Here is an 18,223-nt window from a genome sequence, read left to right on the forward strand (position 1 = left end):
AATCTTAATACGTTTGATATAATGTAGTGAGGCCTCGGAATGAAGAGTACCTAGGACTTACAAAAAAAAAAAAAAACGCAAAACCCTCGCAATCTACGCCTGAGACCGACTAACTCAGCCACGGAGTGAAAAAAGCCCTTAAAGTTCCTCGCGTCATCGACGGGGTTCGAACCCCGGCCTTTTCCACCCAGTGTGGGTAAGACGGTGACGATTTCACTGTGCTACCAGCGCAGCCAACCTAGGACCTACAAACAACACAGGACGAAGAGTACCTAGGGCTACGAACATCAAATGAAGACACTGGGCCTAATTGTTGCTTTATAGAATGGAGTAATCGCCTTTGTCTCTATTGGCAAAGTTCCTATTTGCCACTTGCAGAACCATGAACCCGGTTAGAAACAGAGCAGATAAAGTGGGAACTTATTTCGAAAAGTAACAATGTTTTTAATATCGATTATTAGTTTCAAAAACATTTTATTTAAAAATATTCTCATTCATATTATAACAATATTTGTGCTTGTGAAAAAATTAAACTGTCGAACAACTTCTGCTGGGAAACACTAAATATAATGTTTCTTTATCATTTACATTATAGAACATATTATTTCCATTTATTTATGCAACATAATATAACATAACATAATGATATAACAGTAGAATCAAAAAGTTTCCGAACTGCAGAATGTACGATGTGTTCCATTCTCACTTTAAGATATATCACATCTAAAAGCAGCCGGTAGACCTTCTGTCCCCAGTCTTAAAGGGAAGAATTGGACAGCCGCTTGCTCATCGTGAGATTTTTCAGCGCCAGTTATCTACACAAGCCAGACACGTTGAGCTCAACGTAAAGAATCGTTTGCTTAGTCGCTTCTGATGACCTCCTGAATGCTTTTTTCACTGCGTGGCTGATTTTATAGGTCTCAGGAGCAGATAGCAAGGTTTTTCGTCCAACGAACACAGCAAATTTTCCATAAAATACACGCAATTTCTTGACATAATGCACGTGAGCTTTAAGTTTAGACTTAGGGTGCCCTAATAATTTTTTTTTTTGTCCACGTGTACTACGATTTTACATAGCTTTCATAGTTTGAAGTTTCTCTCCTAGACTTTACAATGGAAAATTTATGGCTGTATGCATAAATTTTATTTTGGCCTCTATGCCTGTACTCTGTCAGCGATGATGGAATCCAGAACCGGATCAATTTCTACGTTCAACATCCTAGGCGTATGTCCACTCGTGGGATTATTAAAACCACGGATGGATATAAGCTTGTGTGAGGCGATGCATGAGATTGGAAACTTCTTATTTCTATTTTGTATGATTTTATAAAGAAATACTAAACATCGCCAATTTTCGAAAATTTCACATTCTCTGTTTTGTTACTCTTAATCCGTGTTAGGTATTGCCCGTTCAGTAAAAAGATCTGACATAATAAAGTTCATCGTAAGAAGATTGGAAATTTCAATACAAGATATGCAGGCTCAGACAAAAAAGGTAAGTTGTAGAATACCATAATTATTAGTTGTTTTTTTGTTTCTTTCTTTTAATTTTGCAGTGTAATTATTTACAAATTTGAAATTTCAGCCAGCAGTCTCTCATAACTCTTCTTCTAAAAAAAAAAAAAAAAAAAAAGAGTTAAATGATTGATTGTCCAGTGGATACTAAACTAACAATACCCTCAAGGGAATTTAGCTTTTAATTATTTTTGGGAATATAAACTAAGGCAAAGCGTTGCTTTTGTTATATAATATAAGTCAAAATATAAGAGCACATTTAAAAGAGCCTTTCCACATGATTCTGGTGATTTTTTAAAATTTAATTTAAAGGATGATATCAAGAGTAGAAATAAAAGGACTGACTAAAGACAAAAACAGTTATATCTCCACGATTATTATAGTGAAAGGAACATTGTTGTTGTAGGGTTTTAGGAGCATCAGCGACTAAGATCACATTGCTTCGTACACACTGTCTGTAAATTGCGAGTGCTCTTTGGTCGATTTTCTGCACAGTGTACGAAAAAGAGTTTCCGGGAGAAAAAACTATGCTACCCTTGCCTGAGACCGACAAACTCAGCCACGTTGAGAAAAAGGCCCATAAAAATTCCTCGCATCGTCGACGGGAGACGACGACTCGGGTCTTTGATTATACAGACGGTGATTATACTAATTACTTTAGGTTTTTCCACCACTAGGTGGAAAATACCTGAAGTAATTGGTATAATCACCAAACTACTATTATTTTTTTAGGCCACCTGAATAATTTAATTCATCTGCCGTGCTGCGTCTTGTGTCTCTTTAATTGCGTGGTTTTTATGGTCGATTCGTCGTTTTGTTGGACGACAAACCTCAGTTTCTTGGGGGGGGGGGACATTTCTATCTACGCCCGAGACCGAATAACTCAGCCACGGAGGGAAAAAAGCCCATTAAAGTTCCTCGCGCCATCGACAGGATTCGAATCCGGGCCTTTTCCACCCGGTGTAGAGAAGACTGACGATACCACTGTGCTACCGCGCAGACTGATATAGTCACCGTCCTCCCCACACTGAGAGGAAAAGATTCGAAACCCGTCAATGACGCGAGTAATTGCCCTCTTGGGTAGCATAGTTGGTCGATTCTACCACTGGGTGAAAAAAGACCTAAGTTCGAGACCCATCGATGACGGGAGGAATTTTTATGATCCTTTTTCACAAACGTGGCCGAGTTAGGTCTCAGGCGAGGTGGCATAGTTTTTTCTCCTGGAAACTTGGATTTTTCGTTCAGCAAAACAAAATCGACCACAGAATACACGCAATTTACAGACAATATACACGGAGAAATATGCTCCTAAATTATCTTATAATGCTCCAAATACCTTACTGCAAGAACAAGCAGAAGAACGCAAGGAATTTAAGGATATTTTTCATAAATTCCTAAATTAGTCTCTTAGGCGAGCGTAGCATGGTTTTTCTCCTGGAAATCAGGTTTTTTGACACGCAAACGAACCACAGAACACATGAAATTTACAAAAAAATGTTATACATACTGCGCAATGTGGCCTAATTGCTGATGCGCCTAAATCCCTACAACGGCCAACCAACCACCCTCACATGCATGCTGCTAAAAGGAATCTCATATAATCATCTCAAAACAAGATCTTTTGAGAACCAATAACCCTCTTCCCAACAAATGCAGCTGCATATTTCCACTTTTCATGGCGAAAATATGCAGCTCATTATCAATTTACTCTTCCATGGAACCTTACAAAATATTTGCAACAGCTACGGTTCTTCCAATCTGAAGAAAATACACAGTAAAGCCAATTCCAAAGAGCATTAAACAACAACGAAAAGTCTACATGGATAGATTATAGACCAATATCTATTGGATGATCTAAATATTTTTGAAGAGATTATCCTGAAAAGTATAAATATTCTCTTTTGTTATACGAGTTTTTTTCCCTATCAATTCGAAATATTAAGCTTTCTAAAGAGGTAGTAGTAGCATGTGATACAAGAAAGCAAGTGTATGAGTTTACGCAGCATCAGCCAAAAAAAAAAAAAAAAAACACCATTCCCTCCAAATGCCTGTTCAGTTGCTCCACAACGACAGATGGAAATTTGTTCCAGCAATTATCCACCCGCTGGCTAAAGGCAAATTTCCGCACATCTATTCTACATCTGTCTTTTCTTAATTTGAATGTATGTCCCCGTAGGTTCGTAATCTGAACCAGTGGAAGGATCCCATCAGAATTCAGCGTGCTCAACCCATTCAAGGCCTTATACACCTCAATCAGATCACCGTGCAGGTGCCTAGTCTCCAGCCACTGCAATTTGCAGAACTTAAGCCTCTCTTGATAAGAGGATCCCTTCATTCCCCTCACTAATCCTGTTGCCCTTCTCTGTACACGCTCAAGCAAATCTACATCCTTCCTAAAATTAGGCCTCCAGACCTGTACGCAGTACTCAAGGCGTGGCCTGACCATCGCCTTATACAGAGGGACAATCACCTCCTTTTCCCTGCTAGCAAAATTCCTATATATCATTGACAAAACCCCATGACCTGCCCTGGCAGCCTGTCTGCACTGCTCAGAAAACTTCATATCTGACTGCACAATTACTCCCACGTCTTTTTCATTTTCTACCACCTTAAGTGTAGTACCACACAGTTGGTACGTTTCTCTGGAGTTACTTCTACCCATATGCAGTGCTTTGCATTTGTCAAGGTTAAACTTCAGATGCCACTTCTTAGCCCATCTGCCCAAATTATCTAGATCCTGTTGCAGTAGCACACTGCCATTAACAACCCTGCCAACCTTTGTATCATCTGCAAACTTCAACATTAAGCCTGATATACCTTCATCAATATCATTGATAAATATACAAAACAACAGTGGACCCAACACCGAACCCTGTGGGACACCGCAGCACCCATTGATTACCACCCTCTGTCTTCTGTCACTCAACCATCCTTTTATGCATTGTAGCAATTTACCCTCAATACCATTCTGCTCCAATTTGTACAATAGTCTTCCATGCGCAACAGTGTCAAAAGCTTTCCTGAAATCGAAATATATTATATAAAATTACTTTTTGCATCTAGTTCCTTTGTAACCACATCATAATATCGTATCAAGTTTGTCAGACAAGGCTTTCCCTTAACAAACCCATGCTGTGCCTGAATTATTGCTGCAGTCCTGTCTAGATGATCCTGCAGTGCATCTTTAGCCAGTGACTCCATTATTTTACCCGGAACAGAAGTTAAACTAACTGGTCTGTAATTACTCGTGTCACCCTTCGATCCCCCTTTGTGAATTGGGGATACAGTTGCACATCTCCAGTCAGTGGGAACCTCCCCTGAGTCCAAGGATGCTCTCATAATTATGGCTAAGGGTTTGCTTAGTTGCTTTGCCGCCTCCTTTAATATAACTGAATAGATCCCATCCACCCCAGGTGCCATTCTTATGTTTAACTTCATCAATTTATCCTCCACTTTGCTCTCAGTTATTACAAAATCATTAAGCATCCTGCTACAATTTGATAACCTTCTGCCATTTTCAAACCTCCTCATGTGTGAATGTAGATGTAAAATACTCATTGAGTTTGTTTGCTATCTGAGCAGGATCATCAACAGTCGAACCATCGATGTCAAGTGGACCAATCAGATTCATCCCCTTCCTTTTAGAGTTTATATAAGTAAAGAAATCCTTGCTGTTTTTCTTAGCACCTTTTGCCAAGGATTTCTCGTAATCTGCCTTCGCCTGCTGAACCTCCTTTGTGACCTGATTACAGATTAACTTATATCTGCCATAGGCTTCTGAGTCGCTTGATAATTTATATGCATCCCATGCATTTTTCTTCTCTGTTACGAGTCTCATTAGTTCATTTGACAACCATTTAGGCCTAAACCTTGAACAATATTTCTTAATAGGTATGAAACGTTTAGTAGCTTCCACGATTAATTCCTTGAATGCTTCCCACTTAGAATTTACTGTTGGTAACATCGTCGGTTGATCCCACTGTACAGAATTTAAAAACTGTCTGAGACCACTGTACTCACCTTTACGGAAGCAAAAACCCTTTTCTTTACCCCTGATGGTAATTAAATCTTTAAGTAAATCCCACATCAGTACACTGTGATCACTGCCACCTAGTGGTTCCTTTATCTGCAAATTCTTAATACACGAATGATCACTGCTGATAACCAGATCAAGAGTATTACTCTCTCTCTGGTTGCCTCTCGAACATGCTGCTGCAGAAAACAATCATCCAATAAATCCACAAATCACACACTAGTGTGTGAGTGCCCAACCCACAAGTTCCAGTCAATATCTGGGAAGTTAAAATCCCCCATTATAAGACATTCCTATTTACTAGCCCACTCTATTTCTGTGTACAATTGTTCATTGTATTCATTCGAGTCATTAGGCCTATAACACACTCCTACTCTTATTTTTGGTTTCGCAGTGCTTATGTCACACCAAACTGACTCAACAGTGCACTGTTCATCTATATCAACTGGATGCACTTCTTTTGATTTAATGCTTTTCTTAATTAACAGCATGAAACCTCCTCCCTTCCTATCCTGTCTATCCTTTCTGTACACATTGTACTCCCCAAATTCCAATTATGCATTCCTAATATCAGTGACACCACGTCTCTGCTATCCCAACAATATCCGCCTTTGATGTCTTGACCAACACTTCAAATTCATTTACTATACTTCTAGCATTGGTATACATGCACTTATTCCTAGTTATCCTGACACATCCCATATACCCACCTGTTTCACGATGACTGCCATCAGTCCCTGAAACCCCAGTACCCCTCGCTCCAGGTCGCTACTTATTCTAATAGAAGTTGTTCAAGGATCTGTGAAACTGTGTCGTGACTCCTTAGGTGTGTAAAATGTTGTCTCAGGTTTTAAATGTGATTTTATTTTTGTTAATTTCTGGAACAATTTTACTTTATAAAGTTGTCAGGATCTATCACTTTTATTTGATATAGATCACTTTTATAGATCAATTATAATGATAATAATTTTAATTATTGAAGTAAATTTTAACAATTAAAAATTTAATTATTAAAATTTATTTATGGCCAAACAACTCAAACTCATATCAAAATATAAAAGTTTTATTTATGGGCTCTCACAAATTCGTTTAGCATTTTAGAGAATCGCAAAGTGAGCCTCACTTTATTATATTTACATTACTGTATTTTTCAAAATAGTCACATACTTCGCCCTCTAAAATGTATGAAAAAATAAAATATGAAAAGAGGCATTCAGCAGAGCAGCCTAATTATTTATTAAACAGTTTTACGTAACCGCACAGTAAAAATCGCATTCGGAATCCCTGGGTTGCCTACTTGAAACCTCCAGACGACATTTCATAAGCATTATGAAAAGGTATTCATTATTTCATAAGCGTCATAAAGTGCAAAGAACTAAATATTTATGTGTTATTTTAAACAGCTCGGAAAGATCATCGATAGACACAACTATATTTTCGATATGGAAGGATTCTCAGTTATGCAGTTCATGACTAAACCAGGTAATAAATCAAGTTTTCTTATATTTACTTTTCTGTTTTCATATTTATAAATCTCCTGAATTCCAATATTTCATAAAATTCTAAGATTTGTAACATTTTGTGAATAAAGGCATGCGGTTGCAGCTAGCCTAGGGTTATCAATCACCATCCTTACAAATACCATGTGGAAATGGCCATGGTTCGAGTTCGTGAGAGAATCTCACGATTTTCTCTTCTAGAAACTCTAGTTTTAAGGTCCAGCACACAAGAAATCGACCATACGATATACAATTTACAAATACAGTACACTGACATATCGCGATCTTCTAGCTCTGGCTGGCGCACTATGGCCATAGACGTCCATTCGCCTAAAAAATTCCCAAACAAACAACTTGCTCTAGCACATCTAAAAGGCATATGCATTCATTAATGATCTGAAGTTCTGTGAAAACTATGAAGATCTCTCTGCCTCCTGACGACAAAACTGACTTACCTCCTTCGCGACAGGGAATCAAACCTGTTGGACTCGCAAGAGGAGTATAAGGAGTTCACAAAATTCCCCCAGGGACTGTTCACCTGAAGGAGGACACTTATTGCTGTCTACAGGGATCAAGAACAGACACCACGACAAAACTAACCATCCTTTGACCCAACGAAACTGGTTCTCACCCAGATACAAGACTTCCCTTTGGGACTGAACTAGCATAATAAAGGACTCGCAGGACCCGATCCAAGGTAGCGAAGGAACCCGCTCAATATTAATACCACGGACCTGACAAAACACAGGACTGCACGGATGGGATTTATCCCACGAATGACCTTATAATTGGTCTGATCCCTGCTGGGATGAGACTGGGACAACCGGACAGATCGCACCTCTGCTGCCAAATGCTATTTGGCGATCTGAATAGGATTCTCTAACGTATTCAGTTTTAATTACCAAACCCCTGGCAGGGGGAGGAGTTTTTTCCATCCCTCCCCCTGCCGTCCTTCCTAGCCACGTTCCCTTGCGTGGCCCTTTGCCTTCACTCCCCGGTCGGGAGGGGGAGATGACTTCTGGGTACCTCCCCCCTCGCCGCCCCTCTCTTCCCTCTGGTGGGGTATGGGCCTGCTCCACGGATTTGGGGGTCATCTTCTCTATGGACCCCTTATCTCTTTCTTTTCCCACAGCCTTCAGTCTCCCCACCCCTCTCTCTAACTTACAATTACTAGTATCTGAACCATTGTTAAATTGCTTGAGCCCTACACCCAAAAACTTAATAACATCTATTCGCATAAATAGTACTCCTTTTGGCTGACCCATATCTATAACGGATTTTTTTTTTTTTTTTTTTTTTTAAGGTCCTAGCCACTGAAATCTCAGGAAATTAGGTAGCAGGACCTGCCAGAGTAAGTAACTATAACAGTGGTGTACCTGGTCTGCCTCCACGAGGCGGAGTGTGGACAACGCTGGGTGCCATTAGGGGCCCAGAGGCTAAATGACCAGAGGAACAACGGTACACGACACTACACGTGTACAAAATCCATACACTTTCAAACCTCTGGCATTGACAGCGTTCTGTTTCACACCCACAATGTATACTATGCGGAGATGGGGGAACCCCTGGTGCCGTTTGACACTAAACACACTCTACACTCTAATGATCTGAAGTTACGTCGAAAAACAAAGTATATTTAGTTTCCATTAAAACACTTAATATCTTATAAATCCTGGAATTCAACATTAATATTTTGAAAAATAAGCATTTAGTGAATTTTATTTGATTATAACGTCATTGATCTTCATCCCAGCAAGCCAACACAAGAAGTTAAACCAATACCAGTTAAATAATAGTAATTTAACAAATGAGACGTTTGTTATCTAACAGAAAAGATAATGAAATCACAAAACATAGTACATTCCACACTGCAAACAGAGATAGGAATTTATCTGCATAGCACTTCTAATCTACTGTATCATTGAGTATCAAAATTTTCTTATTAAGAAAATTAATTTGGAGCTAGAATAACTTCTCCTGAGGGAATTTCTGAGTGTTTTGTAATTGTGATAATGTTCTATCTTTGATGGACAATTTCTATACTGCCTGAAGTCTTTATCCCTTTGTACCATTAATTCTTCTATTTCGTTAGCCATCCAAGGTTTGTTAAGCTTAAATCCTGCTACTCCTAGAATTTATGTTGCAAGCTGAGGGATTTACTTTTCTCTGTATTAAACGTCTAATTGTTTATCATCTGTATTATCTTATTTGAAAAGACATTTACATTTGTTGTGTAAGATACTTGCTCTTGTATTAACATATCTATGTTAAGAAGAAAAATCTTTATTGTACACTAAAGATACAATTATGTTCTGTTTCGGTTTACCTGTTGATAAATAATTTTTCTTCATAACATTTGTTAATTTTATATCTTCACATGGATGTTTTGAGTACATATCACCCTCCATCCTTTGTTGCCTACTTATTCCAAATAAGGTATGTTCAAATCCATAATTGTTTAAAATTGCAGAGTATCTGAGTAACACATTATCAGTTTCATCGGTTAGTAAATTAATATTAAAATCTCCTGCTAGTATGGTCTTATCAGCCTGTATATCATCCCATAGCAGAATTGTGTTATCTAATTCAATTAGGAAACGATTTATAGAATTTGATGGTGGCCTATAAAAAGTACAAATCCTGAATGTATTTTGTGGATCTTCTCCTAATAATTTGGCACAGCAGTTTTCACAAGACTAAGTTAAGTGGTAAACCTGTACTGCCTTAAAGCATATTCTATAGTATATTATTATTCCTCCACCCCTTCTCAAATCTCTCATCATAACCTTGTATGTTATAATTAGAAATTTCATCACCTTTTATGTTAACCGCTGTTAAAACTATACATGAAATAAATTCTTTCATTGCATTTATATATTGCAAGAAGTTAAACCAATTTTTTCTTAATGACCTGATATTTAGAGCTACCAGAAAGAACTGATTTTTATCAATTATAAGAGCTTGAATATTCGGATTATTTAAAAATTGTAATGATGAATTAAAAACCTCCGATTCCTCAGAAAGTATACCCGATGTCTTAATTTTACCTTAGCTCTAGATTTCAATTATGCACAATAAAAGGTCTATTTTATAGACTGCAGATCTTGAGATCAAAATTCTTATGGCTCTTGATGATTCATTCTTCTTCACATAAATCCTTCCATGTTTCAACCATAAAAATTTGTAACTGAGTTTTCACTAATTGTTTTGTTTCCCAAAACAACTGCTTGAAGTGAGTTGTTAAGTGGTCATTTATGTAGATTAGAACATTGCTATTGTTCTGATAGATATCATTTGCTGTCAGTCGGATCTCCTTTCCCTTTCTAATCCATTTTTCCTTTACCACATGATTTGAAAATTTCACAATTAGTGTAGGCTTGTCATTTTAGGTATATAATAGTGTACTACTACTTCTTTATTGTGCTTTAGCTTCAATACAAGCTCTAGCTGCTGTATAACAAGCTCTAGATCTTGGCCTGCTAATCCAGTCAAACCTACTATTTCTACATTATTTGCTAACGATTGTTGTTCTATTGAGTCAATCCTTAAGTTAAGTAAGTTGGAATTTTCCTCATTTTGCTTGAATGAAGCTTCCAAATCCACAATTCTTTTGCTGATTGCAGCGTTGGAGTCCTGCAGTTTACTTATGATTTTTTGCATTTTGTCAAAAGGAATCTGAGACAAATGAAATTGATTTCTTGATATCTTCTGCCTCTGTCTTCAGGTCTTCCATTTGCTTTTTTATTGGTACAATTTCTATTAGTAAATCCAGCAAATGGATTTTACTGGATAGCTTCCTTAGTATGTCCTCTATATTTAGGGTGTTCACCTGCTTTTGTGTAACCTCTGTCTTCGTTTACTACAGTTGATGAAGGCAGCAAATCGTGATATTCTTCTGCCGAGTAGGAAATATCATTTTTTTATTCCTTCTTTTCTTTCCTGCACAATATACACCCCCACTGCTGGTTCTTTTGTTTCATCATCCCTTTATAGGTTGATGCTTTCAATGAGCATCGATAATGATACCCATTGTTGCAGCCATGACATACCACCTCTAGCACGTGCAGCAGTAGGTTACACTTTTTGCATATATTGTGATTCATGTTTGCAAATCTTTGGAGTAGAGTTAGTTTTAACACAAGACGTTTCAGATAATGCACTTTAACGAAATAAACAATAAAAGAAAGAATTTAACAACTCACAAATGGCAAAGATTTTCAATTTACTCTAGGAGCGCTAATACAGTAGACATGTATATAATAATATGTATAATAATAATAACAACAACAACAAGTATAATGATAAATAGCATTAATATATGATGCAAGAAAGCAAGCTCGTAGTGCATCACTCAAAAAAAAAAAATAATCACCGTCCTCCCCACACCAGGTGAAAAAGACCTGATTTCGAATCCAGTCAATGACATAAGGAGTTTTATTGTTCTTTTTCACGATATGGCAGAGTTAGTCAGTCTAACTCTGTCAGTCAGTCTAAAATTCGGATTTTTCGCCTATCTAAAGCGAATCAACAATAGCACACGTAATTTCAGACATATTATATACGACACGATGTGGCCTAAGTTTCTGATGCGCTTTAAACTGCACAACAACCAAAGAACCAACCAAACCATCCATTGTTAGTTCCAACAATCAACTACCAGCTGGTTAAAGGCAGAGTCTGCACATCCCTCCTATTACCATCCTTCTCAATTTGAATTTATGCCCGCTCACGAGCAAGAGAAAGAATGCCATCAGTATTGAGCTTCCCGAATCCATTCAATGCCTTAAACACTTCAATCAGATCGCCTCACAGTTGCCTAGTCTCCAGACGCTGCAATTTGAAAAACTGAAAGCCTTTCATGGCAAGACCACCCTTTCGTTACACTCACCAATCTTGTTGCCCTTCTCGGCACCCGTTCCAGCAGATTTACGTACTTCCTAAAATGAGGCTTCCAAACCTGTATGCAGTACTTAAGACGTGGCCTAACCATTGCTTTGTACAATAGGATAATCACTTCCTTATCGCAGCTTCAAAAATTCTTGTACATCATTCCTGTATCAATATGCAGTTTATCAATCAACCTTGCATTTATCAATATTAAACTTCAATTTCCATTTTTCAGCCTATCTACCTAATTTTTCTAGATCTTGTTATAGAAGCATACCTTGATTCCCGACATTAACCGTGCTGCAAACTGTTGTATCGTCTGCAAACTGAGACATTAAGCCTGACATTAAGCTTTCATCAATATCATTAATAAACACTGAAAACAACAATGGGCCAGAGCATTAAACTCTGGAGGGCGCTCCACTAATAACGTTTGTTCAAAAAGCGCAGTGCTTATTGATAACAACTGTCTTCTCTCACCCAATCACCCCTTTATCCATAGCAGTAATTTGCTCTTAATGCCGCACTGCTCGAATTTGTGCTTTATGTGAAACAGTATCAAAAGCATTCCTGAAATCCAAGTTCCAATAATCAAAATTATTTTTTTAATCAAGTTCCTTTGTTACTGCATCATATTCCCAATCAGATTGGTCAGACCAGATCGCCCCTTTGCAAATCCATGCTATGACTGCAGTATAATTGCATTCCTGTCTAGATGATCCTGCTTGCTACTTTAACCACTGAGCTCATTATTTACCATGAAACAGAAGATAAGTTGACAGGTCTGTAATTACACATGTCACTCTTTGTTCCTCATTACGATTTGGAAATGCATTCCACATCTCCAGTACACAGGAACGCCCCTTAATCCAAAGATGCTCCTCATAACTATGGCTAACGGTTCTCCTGCCTACTTAGTGCCTAAATTAATATAATTGAATAGATCCCACCCAACCCAGGTGCTTTTTTTTATGTTTGTATTCAACAATTTCTATTCCACCTCCCTCTTATCATCATTTAACTCCCTGTTAGAGTTTGATGAATTTCTGCCATCCCCTTTCCTACTCACGCGTGAATGCAGATACAAAATACCTATTCGGTTTGTCAGCAACCTGAGCTGGGTCATCAACAATTAAATCATTAATATCTAGTGGACCAATGCGATTCATCCCCCTCCCTTCTAGTGTCTACATAATAAAATAAATCTTTGCTGTTTTTCTTCGCATCCTTTACCAAAAGCGTCTCAAAATCTGACTTATTTTGCCTAACCTTCTTCGTGACTTGATTACAGATTTACCTCAGGTATCCCCTGATAATTTATATGCCTCCCATGCAATTTTCTTTTCTGCCACGTCTCAGATCAGCTGACATCCGTTATGTCTAAGCCTTGAATAGTAATTCTTAGAAGTATGAAAAGCCTAGTAGCTTCTACAGTTTCTCCCTGAATGCTTCCCATTTAGAATTTATTGTTGGCAACTTCGTCAGTTGGTCCCACTGCATAAATTTTAAAAATTTATGAGATCACCGTAGTCACCTTTACGAAAACAAAGGCACTTCCCTTGTCTCTTGACAGCAGAATTATCTTTAAGTAAATCCCACATCAGTTCACTCTGATCACTGCCGCCTAGTGGTTTTTATGCAGATATTTAATGCATGAAGGATCACTGCTGATAATCAAATCAAGAATATTGCTTCCTCTGGTTGTCTGTCTAACATGCTGCTATAAAAGACAGCCATCCAATAAATCCACAGAAGTCTTACTAATGAGTGACCAACTCACAAGTTCCAGTCAATATCTGGAAAGTTAAAGATTCCGGATAATAACACATTCTGATTTACTAGCCCACTCTACTGCTATGCACAGTTGTTCATTGTACTCATCACAGTCAGTCGGCCTATAACATACTCTTATTCTCATTTGTTTTCCCAGTGCTTATGTCAAACCAAATTGACTCAACATTGCACTGCGACCCATATGAACTTGGTTAGATTCTTAACTAAGAGCATAATTCTCTCTCCACTATCCTGTCTATCATTTCTGTACATCTGCCCTGGAGGCACAGTGGTCACCGTCGTCCCCACTCCGGGTGGAAAAAGCCTGGGTTCGAATCCTGTTAATATTGCTAGCAACTTATGGGCTATTGTCACTCTTCTATATTAGCCAGTCTCAGGCGTGGATAACAAGTTTTGACTTCCTGAAATTTGGTTTTTTAGGTCCAGCAAAACAGACAAATCGATCAGAGAATAAGGCTATAATACACAATAGCAGATGAATCAGTTTTCGAGTGGTCCTAATATACTTTTTATCTCTTCTCTACAGTCTGCGCGGGCAGCATAGTAGTTATAATAAATTTCCTCCCCACATCGGGTAGAAAAATTCCGGGTTCGACTCCCGTCAATGACGTGAGAAACCTTTTATGAATTATGGGTTTTTTCACTCCGTGGATGAGTTAGTCAGGCGTGGAGAGCAAGGTTCCCCCGTCCGAAAACTCGAACGTATTACACATGGCCATATGAGTTGGTTATCGGTTTACCCTAGATGGGAGTTTTTTTGTTCATTCTGTACACACTATACTCTCCATGCTAAAAGGCTGCATCCCTTATGTCCAAGTCTCCGATGTCCCTACAATGTCTATATCGGAGAGCAATTAACCAGTACTTCAAATTCATCAAATTTATTTACTATGCTCCTAGAATTAGTCTATATGCAAGTATACACGTAATAGTTTTACTCTTAGTAACCCTAACACGTGTCCCATATGTACTCGCTTGTTCCCGAGGGAACCCAGTTAATCTTTATATCCCCAACGCCTTGCTTTATAGGCTGCTGCATGTCCCAATAGAAACAGTGCAAGATTTACTTTCACTTCCACCTGCAGCTACTGTTAATATTTTAGTCTGTGTAAAGCATCTTTGCAACCAACCTAATATTGCCTCGATAGTATCAGCAAATATTCTTGCACCCTTTCTATTTAAGTATATCCTCTCTCTGTAAAAACAAACAAACAAACAATTTCTTCTGTTAACAAGCAGAGACCACGCTGGGAAAAATTCTACCCGTGAACCTTGAAGTGTCTCCAGGTCCGAATTGATTGACAAAGCCCCCCATCATGTACTCCCTCCTGTTATGTCTGTGCAGAATTGCAGACACTTTCAAATTTAATTCGAACTTGCGGCTTTTCTCAACAAAATTTCTCCCAAAAACTCTCGTATTTTGTCCAGCAAAACAACAAACCGACCGAAGAATTCATGCAAATACAGACAGACAGACAGTATACTGACGCCTCATGGACTTAGTTGCTTTGGCATTTAACATACACCTAACTAAATATGAATTAACTTTATAAGATTCTACTTTGTTAAAATTAATTCCCAAAATTATTAGTAACAGAGAACACTTTCTTTTTTTTTTTTTGCTTATTCTATAAACTTAGATAATTCATCAGGATTTCAAACTGGTTTTAACACAGATTTTAAAAAATGACGTTGAAGTTAATGAAACAAGTGCCGTTTTCCGAGAAATTTAAAAATACCTAACGTGTCTAAAATTAAGTTACAACCATGAATTCTGAGATATCAATTCAATATAAATTATAGAATTCCATACAATATAAATTCTAAAGAAATAGAATTCCATATAAAGATACAGTTTTTAATTTTCATAAACGACATTGATGAAGGGATAGAGGGCGTGATGTCTAAATTTGCAGATGATGTTAAAATTGGTAGAGTAGTTAATGATCACTGTCAAGCTGAGCTTCTTCAGAGAGACCTAGATAGACTTCAGGAATGGTCAGAAAAATGGCAGCTGTGCTTTAATCCAACAAAGTGTAAGGTATTACACCTGGGAAACAGTAATCCCAAAATAACTTATTCACTTGGTGGAGTTCAACTGAACCCAATACTGGAGGAAAGGGACTTGGGTGTTACGATACGGTCAGACATGAAATTCTCTGAGCATTGTAAACAGGTTGCAAGGAAGGCCCATGGTGTCCTATCGATGATCTACCGAACTTTTGCAAGTAGAGATAGGGACGTGATAATCCCATTATATAAGGCTTATGTTAGACCACACTTGGAATACTGTGTTCAAGTATGGAGACCGCACCTGAAGAAAGACATCGAGCTTCTTGAAAGGGTGCAAAGAAGGGTAACTCGCCTGGTGAGATCGGCAAAAGGGCGTCCTTATGAAGAAAGACTTCGAATATGTGGGTTGCAGAGTTTGGAAACTAGACACCTTAGAGGAGATTTGATTGAGGTGTTTACGGCTCTGAGAGGCATCAGTAAAATGAATGAGGACGAAATTTTCAAGATTATAAATGATGCTAGAACTAGGGGACATAAATTCAAGTTACGGGGGGAAATGTTTAGATTGGACTGCAGGAAGTTTTATTTTAGCCAGCGAGTTATAAATTACTGGAATAAGTTGCCTTCATGGGTGGTAGAGGCCGACAGTTTGGGGAAATTCAAAGGTCATCTAGTGCTTTCGGGTAAGGGAAGCGCATAGGATGATAGGTTTAATTTCCTTTTTATTTATATTTTATTATTATTATTTAGTTATTTATTTTTATCATTGTTTTGTTCGGATTTTTTTTTTTTTTTTTTTGGCTGGTGCAGCATAAGCCATAGGCTTTCTTGCACCATGCGGCCGTTACTAATACAGAATTCTATCGTATCTTCAGTATAATACTATATATTTATACTATATGTTTTGTTTTGATCACGAGGAGATAATCAAAAGAAGATTGTGACAAAGTAAATTAAAAATATAAAACAGTTTTATGGAAGTTCTGATGGTTGTTCTCCCACCTCTCATTATTTTCTAAATACTTCAGACAAACCGTTGTTTGAGAGACGATGCTCTGACTGCTTATTAACCTTTTTTTTGTTCACCATTAGCTTAAGAAATAGAAAAAGTGAAAAGGGGCAAGACCTAACTGTAGGGAAGTAGTGGACTGGGGAAACGTTTTTCATGCTTATCTCATGTGATGTTTCCCGAATAAAAGCGTGTGTACTCTTGCATTATTGTAATACAATAGCCAACCGAGCCTTTTTTAAATCACGTCTTTCTGATTCCGTCTTTAGTACTTCTTTATAACATTATCCAGAGAATAAAACGTTCTTCAATTGTACGCGTGTAAATAAAGCCTTTCTTATCGAAAAGGCTCTGATCATACCACTGCCCACAGACTTCTCGGGCTGTGCCTTCTTTGGGGGTGGAGACTTGATACCCTTTCCACTGCGAATCATGTTCGTTTGATTTATGATCATAACGAATTGCGGATCCTCTTCTCGAGGGATTATTCTGCTAAAAATTCATTTTTCTGACGTTGCTAGGCTCTAATCAGTTTTTGTTCAGGAATAAGAAGTCGACAGACCCAATGTAAACAAACGCATGTCATTTCTAAATGTTCTGTCAAAACAGTGCGTTCCCATAACTAATACATAAGGGCTATGCTTATTTCCCGACCGTAATTTGTCCGTCTTCAAAAGTGACGTACCAATAGTGACGTCAGCTTTTGACATTGATGGATGTAGGGTAGGATTATGGAGGATTAAGTTCTTCCATCTTTGAATCGCTTGAGATTCATAAGCGATTCACCCAGAATGTATCTGGCCACGGCAGATTATTAATAGGTTTTCAAATGAACTGATATTTATGGTGGTGTTTTGTTCAGCAGGACACAGAATTTCACATTGGCTTGCTGTTCATTCATTATATGGATATGTATTCTTCGAGTTTTCAGAAATTATTGCGGAATTGCAGAGACAAAAAAAAAAACAACATATTATTAAAAATGAATATCTGATATGGTTTAATTGTGTACAGTTTCATCATTCTACACATTGTGTAGAATGAATTAGTCTCGATCTTTACCAATATAAAACATGTATAATACGTATTTATTATTCAGATAAAAATAAATAAACGTATTTATTATTTAGATAAAAGTGTAGATGCAATAGTTTTCGATTCAGTGTAAATAAAGACTAAACTGTAAATCGTAATTTTATAACGACTCCATTATTATTTTTGTGTCAAAGAAAATAAAGCGTCATTCTGCCTGTAAATTGTATGTACAGCATTTCATGACCGGTTTGACTAATTCAGCAATGGTATGAAGCTAAGCCCTATATTTTCCTGCCGTCACACGAGCTTCGAAACCAGGCCATTTCCATACAGTTCTGGAAAGACAGCAATCTTGACCATATTACGTCGCCAAGTTGACTACAGATTAACAGACTACTGCTATTATAGTCATGACGAGTCTGTGCAATACTGATTTTT

The 18,223-nt window shown here is 37.7% G+C and overlaps 1 protein-coding gene across 1 annotated transcript in view; it reads left to right on the forward strand.

Moving 5' to 3' along the window:
• Nucleotides 1-18,223, forward strand: part of LOC150081808 (SEC14-like protein 2) — an 85,864-nt gene that overhangs the window by 44,092 nt on the left and 23,549 nt on the right. The window contains exons 7-8 of the mRNA XM_090379696.1: nt 1,401-1,495; nt 6,952-7,030. Coding sequence (XP_090235822.1) covers nt 1,401-1,495; nt 6,952-7,030 — 174 coding nt within the window. The remainder of the gene's footprint in view (nt 1-1,400; nt 1,496-6,951; nt 7,031-18,223) is intronic.

This window comes from Mastigoproctus giganteus, chromosome 8, assembly GCF_048544385.1.
Source record: "Mastigoproctus giganteus isolate SK-2022 chromosome 8, ASM4854438v1, whole genome shotgun sequence".
Lineage (NCBI taxonomy): Eukaryota > Metazoa > Arthropoda > Arachnida > Uropygi > Thelyphonidae > Mastigoproctus > Mastigoproctus giganteus.